The 19,069-nt window shown below is 29.5% G+C and overlaps 3 protein-coding genes across 4 annotated transcripts; all 3 read left to right on the top strand.

Moving 5' to 3' along the window:
• The first annotated feature begins 203 nt into the window (after positions 1 to 203).
• Positions 204 to 3,226, top strand: MIS12 (minichromosome instability 12 (mis12)-like protein). The gene is made up of 7 exons (XM_022880887.2): positions 204 to 360; positions 464 to 521; positions 973 to 1,092; positions 1,950 to 2,045; positions 2,151 to 2,289; positions 2,662 to 2,799; positions 2,905 to 3,226. The coding sequence occupies exons 1-7, from the start codon at positions 239 to 241 to the stop codon at positions 2,964 to 2,966; spliced, it is 735 nt and encodes a 244-aa protein (XP_022736622.2). The 5' UTR covers positions 204 to 238; the 3' UTR covers positions 2,967 to 3,226.
• A 2,527-nt stretch (positions 3,227 to 5,753) lies between these two features.
• Positions 5,754 to 8,564, top strand: LOC111289646 (H/ACA ribonucleoprotein complex subunit 2-like protein). Its single transcript, XM_022880875.2, has 4 exons — positions 5,754 to 6,004; positions 6,290 to 6,359; positions 7,344 to 7,449; positions 8,165 to 8,564. The coding sequence occupies exons 1-4, from the start codon at positions 5,869 to 5,871 to the stop codon at positions 8,324 to 8,326; spliced, it is 474 nt and encodes a 157-aa protein (XP_022736610.1). The 5' UTR covers positions 5,754 to 5,868; the 3' UTR covers positions 8,327 to 8,564.
• A 1,265-nt stretch (positions 8,565 to 9,829) lies between these two features.
• On the top strand, positions 9,830 to 14,101 carry LOC111284600 (uncharacterized). 2 transcript variants are annotated; one of them, XR_016329358.1, is made up of 7 exons: positions 9,864 to 10,164; positions 10,992 to 11,134; positions 11,334 to 11,477; positions 11,775 to 11,960; positions 12,380 to 12,504; positions 13,519 to 13,823; positions 14,025 to 14,101. XR_016329358.1 is itself a non-coding variant. In XM_022873364.2 (6 exons), the coding sequence occupies exons 1-6, from the start codon at positions 9,957 to 9,959 to the stop codon at positions 13,742 to 13,744; spliced, it is 1,032 nt and encodes a 343-aa protein (XP_022729099.2). In that variant the 5' UTR covers positions 9,830 to 9,956; the 3' UTR covers positions 13,745 to 14,101. The 2 variants fall into 2 exon arrangements, 1 of the variants encoding a protein (XP_022729099.2); XM_022873364.2 differs by having other exon boundaries at positions 9,830 to 10,164; positions 13,519 to 14,101.
• Positions 14,102 to 19,069: the final 4,968 nt, after the last annotated feature.

Raw genomic sequence — 19,069 nt, 5'->3', positions numbered from 1 at the left:
GAATTAAAAAAATAAAACTCGATCGAATTTGAATCGAATATTGAGCCTTGAGTTGGGAGCTGAGTTCGAGCTTTTTACTATATTTATTCGACTCGATTACACCCTAGCTCTAATATTAGTTGCTACAACAATTATCTTTTGGCGGGAAAATCTAAAAATTTTGAACTCTACAATTAAAAAAAAAAGCAATAAGAACCCTATCTTTGTTTAGGAAAAAAAAAAAAAAGAGATTGCGAAAATGGAAGGCAGCGAAAGCGAAGCAATTTTCGATTCTCTGAATCTAAATCCCCAACTTTTCATCAACGAAACCCTGAACACCGTCGATGATCTCATCAACGATGCCTTCGATTTCTGTCTCCAGTAACCCTCTCTCTCTCTCCCTCTCTCGGTTTCCCTTCGTCTTTATTTTTTTCCTCTTTGATTTGTCTTAAGAAAAGTTCTTGTATTTTGGTGAAACTTGCAGGGAAGCCTCCACGCTTTTGAAAATCGAAGGCACCGACCGCTCCCAAGATCTAACCAAGGTAGCCTTCAATTTGCTTTCATTTAAAAAAAAATATTATTACTTCGAATTTTGGAAATATTGATTGATTAGCACTGAAACTGATTTATATTTTTCAAAATTGTGTTAGTAATACAAATTTATTTGCTTTAAATTGAAATTTTAGAAGAATTAATTTTCATTAATCATGTCGCTGTTTGTTTTTTTTTTTTTTTTTCTCTGCTGAAAGCATAGAAAATTCAGACAATGTTTTCATTTTTTTTTCTAAAATTCTTGAATGAAAAATAAAAAATAAAAAAATAAAATAGAAATTTAACTATAACTAAAACACAAGACAAATATGGTCCCAGTGGAATAGTCAAACTGACATAACATTCAAGTCCGTGAACTCAATCATTGGACAGAACACATGGAATCACCTGACCGTTTTCCTAATTAGCACTAATCTTCTGGTCTTGTTGTTGCTTTTTTAGGGTGTTAATTATATTCGCAATATGATCCAATCAAGTTTGGATAAGCGGCTTGCTATGTGGGAGAAGTACTGTCTTCGCCACTGTTTTATGGTTCCTGAAGGTTTTTCTTTGCCCAAGAATGTAGGTTTTTGCTGTAATTCTGCAGAATTATTAATTTCTTGGTGCATATGTCAGTTCAACATTACTTGTTGCAAATCCTTACATATTGTGAAATGGGTTTTTTATTGCATGTTGAGATTATTGCTTGATATTCTTTGGACTTAAATGGTGAAAAAGGTACAGAATTGTAGACGAAATGAAGATTAATCAGTTGGCAAAAGAGATGGAGATTTTCTTTCTTTTTTTCTTGTTTTTTTGATGCAAGAGATATAGAGTTAATCACTTCAGTCAATAAAAGCAGAAAATGAAAGAAATCTGATGTTCTAATTTAGCATTTGAAGTGATAGATTAGTAGTTTGGAATGCCTGATATCATTTTCACAGGAGTTTAGGATGTCTGATAGCATTTCTAGAAGCATCTTTTAAGATTTGTAAAATCTTGTTACTGTCTGTCATGATATAACACAGATGGCATAAATAATTGATAGATTGAAATTTTCAGTTAGGAGATTTAGGGATTATTGCGTTAATGGTATTGTAGAAAATTGCAATCTCAGTAATTTGGCCTTAGTAGGATTGGCAAGGGGCAACTACTAAAGGACAACCATTTGACTTAATTGGGAAGTTGGGACAAGGATAAAAGATCACGTCCTGAAGATCTAGTGATAGTAATTACTATTATTGCTGTCCAAAAGGAAGCATGTCGAAAAATTGCTGTGTTATACAAAATGTAGAAGTCTACAAAAAAAATTTGATGAAACACTCTACAAACATGCATGCATAACTTGTTAAAAATTTGCTTTACCATGGTTACACCTTGTTAAAATTTTCTTTATTTTAGTTATAACTGCGAATTCTCATTTTTATTTTTGTTTCTAGGAAGAGTTACCTGGTAGTTCTTCGATGGTTCAAGATACTGTGTCTGATCCAGATGTGGATGCAGAGTTGGATTCATTAAGGGATAAACTTACATTGGTGAGATGAATCCTTTACAGTTATATTGCTGGAATGTTTATTTGCTTGTAAATTTTCTTCTTTTTTTCTCAATTGGTCCCTGTCTAAAAGAAACTTTCTTCTTAGGCTGGGGCAGAGTCTGACAAGCTCAACAGTGAACTTAAAGAATTGGAAAGGCGGTCTGCTTCAAATGGGCATTGCGCTGGACTTATTAATGAGGCATTGCAGTTATATAAAGACAACTCTGTGCATGACATGTTCCAAGGTACTTTAAGTTACCTATTTAATTATATTCTTCAATATAATAGTGCATTAAATCCATGAGGTAGTGCTTTGGTATTTGAGGCTGCTAAGGTTTGAACGCTAATCACTGGAATTAATGATCCTGCACTCTACCAATAGACCGCACAGTTGTTGGCAATATAGTGCTTTGTATGCACAAGAAATGAGGTTCTGTTTTAGATGTTGTAGACGTGTCATAAAATTATCAATAGAAGCATTTCTATATTCAGCGCCTTAGCCTTTCGTAATTCTTGAACTTGTCCTTGCTACCATCTGGTCAGATTTTTGAAGCACTACTTTTTGAGTTAATTATTCTTCTCATTATGGTCTTTACTCCCAACCATGCTTCCTGCAGAAATGATGCAAACTGCAACAGAACTCCGTGTCAAAATGCAGAAGCTAAAGACCAGACAGGTTGAAAGAATGGAACATGCACGAGCAGAGAGGATATACAATTCACTTACTGATTACTTCACTGTGAATCAGGAGAAAGGTAAACTTTTTAGTGTTTCAGTACACCTGCAGGCTGGTTATACTAGGTCTTTACTCCCTGCTTGTCCTTTGAAGTAATTTTTTGGTTTTCTCATTTGAAATGTAGGCCTTTCCAATGCAAAGTTGGATGATCTTCAAGAATTTCTAGCGCAATTGAAGAAGATGTAAAAGTTATACATGTAATATGTCTAGTTGCACAGTTCTGTATTGCTTTAGAGTTAACTGTAAGTCCTCTCTTTCTGCCATCTTCTTCCTTATTGGCTGAAGACTTTTGCTGTTTTTACGTTTTGTTTATTTACACCCCTACTTATGTTCACCAATGTTAAGTGTATTATGTTGACTGAACCTAAATTTATTCAACCTAGTAATCTGCCTAAATAGATGGAATAGGTTGGATATAACAATACAATTGTGATTCTCATCTTCAATCACTATTGAAATAATGACATAGGATAAGGATGAACTTGGAGCTTAGCTCACATGGTTCATCCATTTCCCTAGGTGGATTCCAACAAGGCTGGGATTCAATTCCTTCTAGACATTGGTCTCATATGTACCAAAAAAAAGAAATAGGATAAGGTTTATTAGAGTTCTGTATAGTTTACATGGAGGTTGTTGAGTTTTCTAATAAAATTGTGTCAAATGTTGAAATTGTGAAGTTAGTAATTTTAATGCTTTGTAGAGATTTGTGCTAACTTATGAGGTATTATCCGTTTTAATTCAAAAGTTTTATGCTTTTGTTTCACAAAAAGCATTTCACTAGTTTGAGTTTAAATTTTTACATATATATATATTATATTATATCCACATATTTTTTTAATGTGGGACAAGTCGAGTTTAATCATAGAATTAAAATTACATAAGACATTGAGATTCTAAAAGTGGTTCCTTAGCATGTAGTATTTAGTGACTTACTATTGTGTAGCACTTAGTTCTTGTTGATAGGTGATTGTTTTGATATCATTTGTGAAGATCTACATTTAATTTATGAGATATTATTCGCTTTGATTCGAAGATCTTATGATTTTGTTTTATAAAAGATATCTCACAAGTTAAAGTTTAAATCTTTATATAGATATTATATTATAACTATATATTTTTTTAATACGAGATTAAGAGCGATATATGCATAATATGATTTTATTGGAGACGTCATCTTCTCGTTAGAACTTGAAGGTAAAACACAAATGCATTCATTGATGCTAAAAAGGGGTGGGCTACTTTGAGAATGATGGCTAGATATTATATGGGGTAGAGTGTTAGTTCAGATAATTTCGAATTAGATTATTTAAAATTAAATTAATTGAATTATATTATATTATTTTTATTAATTGAATTGAATTTTTTAATTTTAAAAAATAATTAATCGAAATTAATTTGATTAATTTTTTCAATTAATCAAATAATAAAATATATTAAATTAAATTTTATTTTAAAATTTTATTTTTTCATATGTGAAATAAATTAAATAAAATCATTTAATAAAAATATTTAAATATTAAAGTAAAAACTCTAATAATTTAAAATGAAATGGATTATTTCATATATTTTTTGTTTTATATATAAGTTTTATAATATTTTGATTAAACTTTTGATTAATTTGTTTTTTGAATTTGAATTAATCGAAAATCAAAATTTTTTAAAAATTATTTTAGATAATCAATCAAAATTAATTTGATAATCAATTAATTAATTAATTTAATTTAATCTATTAATTCAGTCAAAATCAAATTATGAAAGATTCTAACATGTGGAGATGTCTTGTTAAGTGCACTAAATACAGTTAATAATGTTGCATCTTTGCTTCATGCTGAGATAAAGACGATTCTCTTTGGTCCTGGAATTGCACCAGAATTTGGTTTGATTTTTACAAAGAGTGATTGACACACAATTGGCAATTGTCAAAATTTTGAAATTTGATGATTCTAAATGGGAGAAACGGAATACAATAAGAATGCGATAAAAAAAATTGAAGATAATATTATTTAAAATTTTAATAATAATTATATATATTTAATAAAACAAAAATATATTATATATTTTTATATAAATATGAATTATAATATATAATTTTTATATAAAATATAATATAAATATACGAATTATTAAATTTAAATGTCAGATATAAGGGTGTAAATGATACATTAGTACTCATAAGTTATTCGGATTCGATTCGAAGAAAACTCGAATTCGGTTCGATTATTATCGAGTCGAGTTAGAGCTCGAGTAGCTTGACTTATCGATCGAGTTGAATTCGATTATTTTTATATCCGGCTCGAGTAGCTCGTGAGTCTAGTCGAGTTTTTATATTTAAATATATTTTTATTATTTTAATTAATAAAATATTTCGAGTTCGAGTTCAAGCATGAACAATCAAACTCTTGTTGAGTATACGAATTGAGCTTATTTTTACATATTAATCGAGCTCATTCGAGCGAGTTCAAATAGTTTGAATTCGATCACGAATTGAGCGAACCGAATATCGAGTCTTAAGTTGTGAGTCGAGTTCGAACTCAAGCTTCTCACTGTATCGACTCGACTCGGTTCGATTATACCCTTAATTAGATTTAATGGATTTACCCTTTTTTTAAACAGTAGTTAATTTGCCGATACAAAAAGGAATACTAATTCCTTTGCTCATAATATTGCAAAGTGGAGTGCGTGATAGAGTAATTTTATTGCTTAATTGGTGATTAATATTCCATCATTTTTTCTAAAATATTAAATTGCAGCCAATTCTTTTATGATAAAAAACAAATTATTCTGTAAAGCCAGAAAATTTTTGTAAGCTTTTTTTTTTTTTTTTAATAATAAACAAAAACATAACCCCACTTCTCTATGAGGATATGGGCTTGAATAACTACGAAAGCCCAAACTAAAATTTATTGCAAATGCAAAGCAACTGACTAAAAAGCCCATTAAGCTATAAGGCTTAAACCCTGGAACTGCTGAACATTCAGAAACCCTAATTTCCGCCATCTGAACTCTGTCACACGTTATTCTAGACATTCTCTTTCTGTTTAAATTTCCCTGGTTTGCCATTGTTAGAGAAAAAGAAAAAGAGAAGGCAATGGGAAGCGATAGCGAAGCAGAGAAGGCGCAGCAGAAGGAGAAGGAGAGGAAGAAGATGTTAGCTATTGCTCCCATAGCAAAGCCCCTCGCTGGCAAAAAGCTCTGTAAGAAAACCCTCAAGCTCGTCCGCCGAGGTATCCCATTTTTCTATATACAGACAACCCTTTTACGAAAATCCATCTTGGGTTTTTTTTCTTAGTCAGAAATTGCCTATCAAAGAAAAAGTTTTTAAGTTAAATGGTGCAAGAAAAAACAAAGAAAAATGAAAAAGACCCAAATCTCTATGGTGGAATTTTTGTGATTGATATGGTTTTTTTTTTTTATGGTGTGCAGGTGTTTTGGTGAAATTGTTGATTGTTTGAGTTTTAATTTTTTTTTAATTTAAAAAAAAAATAATGTGTTGCTTTTTTTTGTTCTAGCTGCTGAGCACAAGTGTTTGAAGAGAGGAGTAAAGGAAGTGGTTAAAAGTATTCGTCGTGGTCAAAAAGGGTAAATTTTTTTTTTCTTTCAGATTCTACATGTGTGCCTCTTCCTGATTTCCCATTTTCAAACATTTGTTAATCTAAGCTGTGCTCTTATATATTTTTTTTACTTGGATAGTTAAAAAAAAAGGTTTCATGGACTGAGAAATATTGTTCATTCTATCAGGGGAATGGAAGTCTATGACTCTGTTTCATTATCTTGTTGATTATGTTAGGATGCAAATATAAGGTTTAAGGGAGGAAGGTTATACACATGACTGAGTATCAATAATCCATTATCTGTTTTAATGCTATCATTAAAATGTTGATAACTATATGCATTACTAATAAATTGCTGATTTTCAGTGGCGAAGAGCATGCTGATTTCAACATTTCTGCAACGTTGAAAGAAGTGGAGTAAACATTAATGAAATAGAGAAAGGAGGGAAAGGAGAAAATTTATAAATACGACTTAGCTTAATACTTTCACTAGTAAATTGTTCTAAATGTGCTTGATAAAGTATCCAATCATGAACTTGATTTAAATAATCATTTCATGGGTTAAGTAGACTATAATCTTATGATTACAACATCATTATGTCATGGTTGCCACGGCTGCTTTATAGGATTATCCAAAGTTTGTGTCTCTATCTGCTCAAGAAAAGGAAATTTGTTTTATGGTCATCTGAAATTTTCCTTCAGAATTTGGGACAGCATAGTTGAGTATGAAAGAGTGATACTTATCTAATGGCATCTACAAATGGATGCCACTTGTTTCAGCAGTAGTCCATGCTGCCGATCTGAATTACGGAAGAACTTATATGAAAAATATAATAATAAATGAATAATTATTTTATATCTCTAGGCTTATTTCTTGTCTTTAACATATTACTGATAGGGCATTCTTTCTTGAAACAATCAAAATTTCAAACTTAGGAAAAGTAGTTTTAACTTCAAATATTAATCACGGAATTGCCTAATCATTTATCTTTAATCTTTTTTTTGGATGCAGATTATGTGTTATAGCTGGAAACATATCTCCTATTGATGTCATAACTCATGTTCCAATCCTATGTGAAGAGGCTGACATTCCCTATGTTTATGTTCCCTCAAAAGAAGTAAGCTTGGACCCCCCTCTCTTTTTTCTGTCTAATTTAGTGGCATTACATGCTTAAAGTGATTGTCCTGCTTGGCTATCAATAACCATAGAACGTAATTTCTTACTTTTTGATTTTCCAACTTCCATCTTATCTGTCATTGTAACCTTTGTAAAGACAGCACTAGGTCTAACCAAATTTTTTTGTTTTATTTTCTTTATTTATTTATTTGAGTTGCATTCTTTTATGTTATGCAAACACAGTTACTAATATACCCTGAAAATTCAAGGATTGTGGCATGTGAAACATTTTTGCTAATGATTTAAGTTTTCTAATGAGTCTCTGTCCTTGAATCCATGTCTGTATATGAAATATTTCTACCTGCATTATGATATTTCCATCATGAATTCTTTTATCTTTGAAAATTTCTGTCATGATATTTGGAACTATGTAAAGCATTTAAAAAGTGGCTTTGGAATGCTGTGTATGGTTTCCATATGGCTTATTTCTCTGAACCTAAAATAGTATATACTTGATTAACGACTATCAGCGCTAGTCCTCTATACACCCAATTGGATCTGTACACCAAGCAATTTGACCCTTAACATATAGCACAACTAAAGGCTCTTTGCAGGTTTGTTTTCTGTTTGTAGATTGGTAGCTTGTGTAAGTAAATAAATTAGCTATGAGCTCTCTGTCATGCACCTTGTTTGACTGGTTACTTCTGCCATTTCAGGATCTTGCAACTGCAGGAGCTACCAAGAGACCGACATGCTGTGTTCTGGTGCTAACCAAGCCCACCAAAGGGGAACTAAGCCCCGAGGAACAAGAAAAAATAAAGGCAGACTACAGCCTGATAGTAGCGGATGTATCTGAGCTTACATCCTCCCTATTTTAATTAACAAAAAATTTTTGTTGTGCTTTGATATGGACATTCTATTTTCTGCATCTCAGGGGATGTGCTTTACTTAAGTTAATACTTATTGTAGTACACTAGCATCTGGCCATCTGCTTGCTTTCAGTTTTCACTAGGGAGTCTCTGAGATGTTAATCTTTATTCAGTTATGTGTATCAAGGGATGAATTTTCTTACACTTTTAGGTACTTTTACCATTGAAAAATATTGGTTTGTTTTGACGTTGGTGGTGTTGGAAACTTTCACATCTGAACCAAGCAGAGTTTTTTATTATGACAATTACTGTAAAAATTATAACAAAACACTAATTTCAGAATTTCATTTTCTTTTTCAATATTTACAATTTTGGGAAACCAACCTACGATATTTAAGTACTCTCTATTGTCCCTTAAATCATAGTGTAATTGAGTTGAGTTGATTTGATATAATAAAAAATGTAATTTGAAAGTTGATTTTTGAAATTTAATTTGAATTCGATTGAATTTTAAATTAAAAATTTGAGTTTATTTAAAATAAAAATTAAACTATTTAAAATCGTTAAATTAGATTCACTTGTTTAAAAAAAAAAGAATTCGATTTTTATGTTTTATTTTAAGTTTGATTATTTGTATTTGAATTTAAATTTATATTCATATATATAAATAGAATAGTAATTTTATAATTAAAATAATAAAAATTATATTAAAATATAAAATATCGATTAGCGTCATGAGTTATTTTGAGTTAAATGTTAAAAAATTCGAATTTAACTTATTTGATAAATCAAATTATTTGAGTTTGAGTTTGATTCAATAATGATTGAATAAAATTTAAATTTTATTTTAATCGAACTTAAATAATTTTTAAGTATTGATGTATTATTTATATCTTTATCTTAAAACACAAAAACAAAATGATGATTACATTTCGATGTTAGACTCATCGATAAAATGATATCAAAGTGAAGGTGATAATGAAATAGATTCGATTTGATTTTTAAATAATATATATATAGAAAGAGAAAATTAAAGTAAATTTAAATAAACAGTGAAATTAAAGTTAGTTTAATTGTTTTAGGGATAAAATTAAAATTATTGAATGTGTGTATAAATGTAAAAGTTACTGTACAGTTCAGATGAATTGTAGTAAAAAAAAAAACAAATTGTACTATATAATAAATATTTTTAATTATTTAATATTTATAAAATTAATAAATAATTAAATTAGTTTATATTAAATAATATTTTTTATTAAAAATATTTACAAAAATAATATATCAAATAAAAAATTTATTGATTTGGCAAAATAAAAAATGAAAAAGGTTTCAAGCTAAGAAAGAATTCTACTACAAAAAGTTTGCATTTTAAGATTATGGTTTTCAGTTATCATCATAGGATAATAAGGTTGTCTCTACTGGGTCAATCAAACGGACGGTTCCGATTAGATCAGATAGACTCCAAAATTTTTCGAGGACTAAAACGACTTTTAACATTCCAAACTCCAGACAGCTTCGTGAACGCATTGTTGACATGAAAATGAAAGCTTCAGAAGCTGAAACATGAGAGCTTGAAGATCTAAAAGAACTTTTTTTTTTTTTTTGGGGGGGGTCGAGTTGAAGGCAAAAGGGAGAAACAATGGGGTGTACATTTTCAGGGTTAAATGCATTATACGACGCCGTAAACGGGGGAGGAGACGTTTGGATCAACGACAACAGGTTCAGGATCGTGAGGCAGCTGGGTGAAGGGGGGTTCGCCTATGTTTATCTGGTGAAGGAAGTCATCTCCGATTCCACTTCAGCTGGTGGCTTAGCCAAAAAAGTCAAGGACCCTTCTCATCTTTCTGGTTCATTCCCCTTTAAAAATCTCTCTTTTATCTTTTTAAGGCTTTTATGATTCTTAATTGGTAATTGCTTTCAGTGCCTAATCACTTTGAATCTTCTGTTTACCTCTATGTAATTAGCTGACCCTTTTGGTTTGTGATCTGAAACAAAGCGTTTTTTGCTTTTGTTTGGAAGGTTTTAAGTGATTTTTTGTGTAATTTAATTGAATTCATGGGTCTCACTGTCTGATATCTTGTTTTGGTTAACTTACTGTGACTAAATTATGGTTTCTTATAGGAAATTCAAGCATTGGTCAATGGAAAATTGAAACCATATATGGTATTTCCTATGAATTTTGATGGGAAAATTTTGGGGTTCTTTTGTTTTGGCTTATTAATTATACTATGGATCTGAAATTGTCCTCCTTTTTTCTTCTCTGCCCCAATAGCACTCTGATAATCGTATATAGTGGATCACCCTGATTATCAAATTACTATTGGCAGAGTTATAGAACTAAAATTATGGATCAATTGAATCTTTGATCTCAATTCTGTTGGTAAAACTAAGGCATTTGACATTGAATTTCGTACTTAATATGGAGTTAGCTTATCTTTGATTCATGATGGTTTTGACTTCTTTTCTATCAGATTCCAGATTTATGCTTTTTTTATTCATAATCTGAATTTACATCTTAAATGAATTTCTAACTTTTCTTTGTTTGGGGATTTATCAAGGATGGTGACATCTGCTCTCGGGATTTTATTATTTTATTTTAAAAATTGTGTATTCATCAGCTCAAAGAGAAATTTAACTTGGTTTTGGATCTAACTTAATTTGGGTTGCATTGCAGATGATGGAACTTATGCACTGAAGAAAGTTCTCATTCAGAATAATGAGCAGTTGGAATTGGTTCGGGAGGAGATCCGTGTTTCATCCTTGTTTAGTCACCCTAATCTGCTTCCTCTTCTTGATCATGCTATCATTGCTGTTAAGGTAATAGTCAGATATCTTAGTCTAATTAAACTTAAAAACTGTTACATGTGTCTTAAGTGTTTTTGAATTTATTGACTCATTTACCCATAAAATTGGTGTAAAAGTTGCAATGAGAATTATTTTTCAAGATGCTCTCTTGTTCACTTTGTGCTTTTCATGGAATTGTATTTGTCTAAAACAATTTGATTTCATTGGGTAGCCTACACAAGAAGGATCACGGAATCATGAAGCATATTTACTATTTCCTGTTCATTTGGATGGAACATTATTGGACAATTCCACAGCTATGAAAGCCAAAAAGGAATTCTTTTCTACCTCAGATGTTCTACAAATATTTCAGCAGGTAAATAAAACAATCTTATCTTTCTGAACTATGTGATGGCATTCGTTTTGTAATATACTTTTAAGGCCTTGAAATACCATTCTTATTTAGATTGAATTGATAACTATATGGAACTTGTCATCAGCGGATCTGATGCATTTCTTTATACTTTAACATCTGGCTTCAATGTTCTAATATTTTCTCGTTTTATGTTTTAGAATTCCTCTTAATAGTTTTTTGGTATTTTTGAATTTCTTGATGTCATAACTGATTAGGAATGGCTGTAAGCATTTTAACTGGACCAAATTATTTCCACAGCTGTGTGCAGGACTGAAACATATGCACAGTCTTGACCCTCCATATGCACATAATGATGTCAAGCCTGGTAATGTTCTTTTAACCCATAGAAAAGGGCAATCGCCTCTTGCTATATTGATGGATTTTGGGAGTACTTGTCCTGCGAGGAAGCAAATTCGTTCTCGTTCTGAGGCACTACAATTTCAGGTGCTTATTACTCTTTATTTTTCCACTCTGCTTAAAAGTCTTCTTATATTTCTGTGCTTCAGAACTTCTTTCTCATCTTTGCTGGAAAATAATCCAAACACTTCTAGTTCCTTAAATCTGTATGCTTGATGTTCTACCAACAAACATATGTGTATTATTCAAAAACATATAAAACGATTTTTAAGTACATATTTGGCTTATTTGTATGATGCATTTACCTTTCCATCATCATAACATAGTTTAAAAATAATTTTTCTAAGTGCCATAATAATTTATTGCATTTTTTGGCGCTATCAGTTATCATCCTTATATCTTCTGCTTAAGTTAATGAAACATTTTAAGGGACATTTTTCTGTCTGTCAGCTTAATGCATTTTCTACCATGCTTATGGTTTGGTTTGGTTTGGTTTACATATATAGGAATGGGCATCTGAACACTGTTCAGCACCTTTCCGAGCTCCTGAGTTGTGGGATTGCCCAAGCCATGTAGATATTGATGAGAGAACTGATATTTGGTCATTGGGGTGCACTTTATATGCAATAATGTAAGAATTAATACTTATACATTCTGTCATACAGTGCTTTCATTTTATTAACTTCTTTTTTGTACTTTCTGTCATTTCATCATTGTTCGTAAAGTTTCTTCTTCAAACTAGATGGTAAACAAAGTGTTTGGGGAAGTCTTGTGGCTGGAATCTTATGGGCTTTCTTCTGGCTTAATCTAAGGAGTAGATTTTAAGTATTTGATGTGAAAGTTCTATAATACTAAAAACAAGACATCTGTATTTTCATGAAGTTGTCCATTGGCATGGGTATGAAGAGCGATGATTGCATCCAACCTAATTAATTGAGATTTGGCCCTGGACAAGTGTTTGTAGCCCAAAAAACTTTTTAGTCACACCAAATAGGCATAATTGCATGCTACAAAAATGGGAGATTGTAATGCCATGTGCTTCAACAAAAATGACCTTGTGAAAATTATGGTCTTGGAAAAAGGGTGAATTGAATCACAGTAGCAGTGGCTAGACAGTAGTTTAAAATATCTTTACAGGTTGTTCTTCTGCATATCTATAGTTTTGCCATGACATCTTTTACCAGTCTCTAGACGAGAAAATCAGTTATAATACGCTAGTAATCCATTCATATAAGCTCATTTACTAGAACTTGATACATTTATAGTGTTAATCATTAGTGAGTTAGCAGGAAACTCACAGAAAGTGGGGCCTACTAATTTGTTTTTTGATGATAGTTTGATAAAACTCTCCTTTTTGTGGAGTTTCACGTTTTCCTTCCTAAAGTCTTCTAATAAAAATTTTTTTTTTCGAGTGTCATGTGTTTCTGGCTTGCACTGTCGCTCCTTATACCTTGGATGTAATGTAACTGCTGTCAAGTAACAAGTTACATCAATTGTAGCATTTGTACCTTCGTGTGGTACTATAATTTCTCTTCGGAACAAATGCTTTTTGAAAATGCTTTTATTCTCTGCAATGAACCTTTTCGGCATATGTAGTTAGCAGCTTTACTTATCTAATTATGGTATTCATTGTCATTTGTTGCAGGTATGGGGTATCCCCTTTTGAGTATGCACTTGGAGAATCTGGAGGAAGCCTGCAATTGGCCATTGTAAATGCACAGATCAAGTGGCCAGCTGGACCTAAACCGCCATATCCCGAAGCTCTTCACCAATTTGTTACTTGGATGCTTCAGCCTCAGGCAGCCATTCGCCCTTGCATAGATGATATCATAATTCACGTTGACAAGTTGATCTCAAAGTTTTCACAGTGATATCATATGGGGAGTGAGAAGAAAAGGGCATTCAACCAGTGATGTACAAGATGACCCATGTCTTTTAATTACTTCAGAGGTGAAAACAATATCAGTTCCTTATTAAAAGTTATTACATAGATAATCCTTTTTGGTGTAGTTGTGCCTTAATTCGTTTGTCATAACTATTGAACTTCATGATCTGTAATTTATTGAAGTCCATATCTCCCTCTCTGCATCCAAGATTCAATTTTTATAGGAAAACCTCAATAATTTGTTATCCATTTGGTTTATATTTCAGGTACCTCGGTTTTTTGGGTTGCAGACCTGTATAAAGTTAACAAAGCATGCTTCTTTTAAGATTTTTTTCTGCAAAAATTTGCCTTTTTTTATTTTTTATTTTTTATATTCGAGGTTGTCAAAGTTTGAACTTTGATTATTGAATCTAAACCCGCACTCTATGGTTGTAAGATTTTGATTGTCTGTTTGGAATAATTAAAATCTTACTAGGATTTCCAAGTTGCGAAAAATTCAGTTCATACATGTTCTAGCCACTTTTTATTAAAAAAATTATTTAAATTAAAATTTGTAAAAAAAAATTTGCTAATGTTATTTTAATTTATTAAATACATTTTAATTAATCATTTTTACCCCTTTTAAATTTAATTATAAAAAAAAGTCTTATAAAAAAAATTTACTTTAGATATTTTATTCAATCACTTTTAACACTTTTATAATTAAAATTTTAAAATTGTAAGTAATTTAATTTCATATAGATTTTATTTTTAATTTTAGTTGGTTTAAATTAAACTTAAATATATTAATAAAAATTATAATTTAAAGATAAATTTATTAATTTAAAAATTTATAAGAGTATTTTAGTTGATTATTTTTTAATAAATTAATAAAAATTATAATCTAAAGATAAATTTATTAATTTAAAAATTTATAAAAATATTTTGATCAATTATTTTTAATATTTTTAGAGTTCATATTTTTATTATATATATACTATAATATATATAATAATATACTGATATAGGTAAATGATATATAAATATATATATATATATTTATAGAGAGAGAGAGAGAGAGAGAGAGAGATCTTATCTGCTTAATTGTCAACATATATGAGACGGATATACCCTTGTCATTAAGTTGGTAGATTTCTGTTATTCACATCATGCCTCGTTTACTCTTTATAAATACAAATTTGAGGTTGAAAACATGACCATAAAAGCACACTCTTCTAAAGAAAAACATTGAACTTGTTACACTTATTTGTTCAATTAATATGGTCAATTCTTTTGGACGCCCTGTTAAGGCACATCTAGCTATAAGATTGACCCATTCTTTGTCAAGGAAGGATTCACCCAATATCTTCACTAATATCCCATCAAAATATTATTTTAAAATTAAACATTTGATTTTTAATATAATTAAAATTATTAAATGTGATTTATATTTATCTGAAATCATTAAATATAATTTATAGTAATTTACATGAATTTTTTTTATATTTTATATAACTGTTAATTATCTCAATCAAATCATCATCTTTCGTCTCATATATAAAAATAAAAAAAATCTTTAAGCATTTTCCATCCATTATAGCTTTTCCAACACACGTAACCTAAACATCTTATTGATTTGAGCGTTGGAATAATCTCGACAAATCAACTCCAATCCTCCCAGATCGTACTTTTTAGCTGCATGTCCAGATTTCATCATCTACAACCTTGAACCAGTTCTCATCCAGCTAAAACATCCAAAAACACCATCAACAGAAACTTAGAAATATGAATATAATCAAAGTGACTCCTTTAAGGTTGAAAACAACAATTCCATGTATTCACAAATGTTTCATGATACCTTGTAGAGGAGTAGCAACCATATATGTAGAAAGTGAAATTCTATTTACACTTATAATTTTTTTTTTACACTACCGTTACTCAATACACCTCACTTTCAAAATAAAAATTTTTAATTTTTTAAATGCAACTCATCAAACAAAAATCACATTTTCTTTTATATCTTTTTAACTCTCTTTTTCACTCTAAACCTTAAAACCCTAAATTTCAAAATTAACCCTAAAATCATCAAACTAATCCTTAAATTACAAAATTTTTTAATATTTCACTTATTACAGGTAAGATTTCAAGATTTTTATTTATTAATTTAGTTGAAATTGTATAAAAGTTAGAATTTCTACTAAAGTTTTTCTTGTCAAAATCGTATTTTTTGAAAATAAATTTTAGATATTTTTAAAAGATATTCGAAAATCTATTTTTGAGAGTTTTAAAAATTTTTCAAAAATTCATTTTCAAAAAGCTTTTAAAGTTTTGGAAAATGAATTTTCAAAAAGTCTTAAATATAGGGTGCAATAATGTAGTATTGTAATTTATTAAATGACAAAATTAATATTTTTATATGAAAATTTTTGAAAAAAAAAAAATTCTGGGTGTAGAAAGAAGAATTGATGGTGTATTTAGAACTCCCCGATGAATAAGGAATGGTCTTACTTTGGGATATTGTCATGGCAGTCACAATGATCACTGAATAATCTGTGATCTGCTTCCTGAAACTGATGCATTGGAATTGATTGGACACAAAGATACCACGAGTCCGATAGATTTCGTGAATGGTGCTAGCTTTGGCATAAAATATGAACAATAACAGTGAAAAATATTAACAATTCATTCTAGTAAAACATATTCAAATCAACTATTAGATCCTTTTTATTTATTTTTTTTATTTAACCCTTGTTGGAAATTAATCAAATTACTAGGAATATTATTGCATAATCAAATTGCATCCGACTCTCCTCCATTATTTTTCTATCCATTACTTTTCAAACCGAAAAAAAATGTATCTGATTGAGACTTGTGCATGCAGCTGTTAATCCTTTGCTTCCAAAGAAATAAATCAATCACCAATCAACTAATGTGAATCTGTCACAGTTTGTGTGCAAGTCCTAAGCCGTCGTGAGATGTAACTTGTTCGAGTTGGTGCAAGCGAAAGACAAGGAAGGATCTAGAATAATGACGCAGGCAGACAGGCACAGAAGACTCTAGATCGATCAATCTGAAAACAGATCAGGCACACGGACACAGAAGGGTATGGAGATAAGTTTAAGCTCTCAGCCCTTGACAAAAATACGTGCTTAAAGGAGTCAGAACAGATTGCAGACTGTAAATGATAGAAAGGAGATGGCGTAAACAGCCCCTGTACAGCATTGGAGCCAGAAGGGAAACGGAATTGCAATAGCTATGACAAATGCTGTCAACATGAAAAAACCACCCAGGTGTTCCAACCTTCGAGCTATCTTTTGAAACTTGGAATTGATACAATATTTGCCAACACAAAAAGAAGTGAAAGCCAACAGAATTGCCAGGGAAAGAAAGATGAAAGTTACTGGAAGTCGTCTTTCAGCAAAGAAGATGGCTATTTCAATGGATGATCCCAAACAAAAAGGTACTATTATTTTTTCCCTGGCAAAGTAATTCTGTGAATCCTGTACCGGCAATGCATCCGGCTCGGCCCCCAATTCAAGGTCGACGACGGGAGGTGGCAACCGTGGTGGTGCAAATCTTGTTAACAAGGGAAGTACTTTTGTCACATATTGGGAAAGAATATATACTTGTAAAGCATTTGCCATACATGTAACAGAGAAAAGATAAAAGTGGAAATTAATTAGGCCTTTTATGAATATCTTCTGAAACATTATCAACTTGTTATATACTACATATCTTGTTTGGACTTTGGACAGGGATCGTGGAGTTTCGGATAGGAAAATTGATATTGGTAAAGTCTTGATAAATTTCCTAGCCCATTCCAGAAACAAAAATACTGGGCGGTTTGGATGTCTGGCACCCTTCTTCGTAAATACATGTATCGATAATTTGTATATTTATATCATATAAAATATTAAAATTTATATATTTATATTATATTTTATATAAAAATTATAAATTACATTAATATAAAAATATAAATTTTATTTTTTATTTTATTAAATTTATATATTTATTATTAAAATTTTAAATCATATCATTTTTATATTTTATTTTTATTTTATATTTATATCATATTATCTTATTATATTTTAAATTGTAAGATTTAATGAAAACTTATTATGTACTTCATTTCCACCGCGGTGGGGGGTCGGTTCCTTCTTTTCACATTTCAGAGTTGGTCGGCTAGCTAACTGTACAAACTTTTGATGACTTTACGTGGCTTTTATAGTTTGACTAAAATACCTTACTTGTTACAAGGAATTTAATTAAAATTTTTAATTTTCAATTTAGAGATTTCTGAAATTATTTTTAAAAAAAATTGAATGAATGCTTACAAGTTAGAGTGAATAGGAATAGCTTCCACAAGTGATTTATTAATAAAATATTAAAATTTTATTTTTTAATTAAAATTCAATTTAATAACACAAAATAAAGAAAAGAAAAATTTTACCTTATAATTAAAGGTGAGATTGACTAGAGGTAAATGGTGTTTGACATATACATCATTAAAATTAAATTTCTCAATAATTTTTTAATTAATATTCATTTAATAATTAAAATTAAAAATTTAGTATTTTATTAACAAATAAAAAACTATTGATAATTTTATTAATTTTATTATAATAATTATTTTTAAATATTATCTTATATTTATTATATATGATTTTTATTTAAAAAGGTATTATTATTATTGAGTTTTTTTCTTAATTTATAGGTCAAATTATGTTAGAGAATCTTATATTTTGTGAAAATTTAAAATTTGATCTTTGTATTATAACTCGTATAAATTTAATTATTGTATTGTTTTGATTTGATCATTTTAATTTAATTATTAATTTCATCAATTTTTATCATTAAAAATGTTGATATGATATTAATTTTGTAAATGTTACGTTAATTTATTGACATGATAATTATAATTAATAAAATTATTTGTTAATTATGCGAATAATTTTTATATTCATGCAAAATTTAAAATTTAGTCTATAAACTCATATGAAATTAAAATTTTTTTAAAATTTTAAAATATTTTTTATATTAAAAAAATTTAAATTTAAATTTCCAAATATAAGGATTAAAATTTAAATTTCATATCATTATAAAAAATAAACTTCAAATTTCGAATTAGTACATATTCATTTACATAATTTAATAATTATTTTTATACATTTAATTATTATATTAATAAATCAATGTTATGTCAATAAAATCAATGATAAAAAATTAACAAAATTAATAATATTAAAATTATTAAATTAAAATAATATAATAATTAAATTTATATGAATTAACGGATTAAATTTTAAATTTTTGGAAAGCATAAGAACCT

This window comes from Durio zibethinus, chromosome 17 (assembly GCF_047325235.1).
Source record: "Durio zibethinus cultivar Kanyao isolate XHJ-2024 chromosome 17, ASM4732523v1, whole genome shotgun sequence".
NCBI classification, from domain to species: Eukaryota; Viridiplantae; Streptophyta; class Magnoliopsida; order Malvales; family Malvaceae; genus Durio; species Durio zibethinus.
The sequence above is the reverse complement of the archived record's forward strand: the minus strand, read 5'-3'. Positions and strand labels throughout refer to the sequence as shown.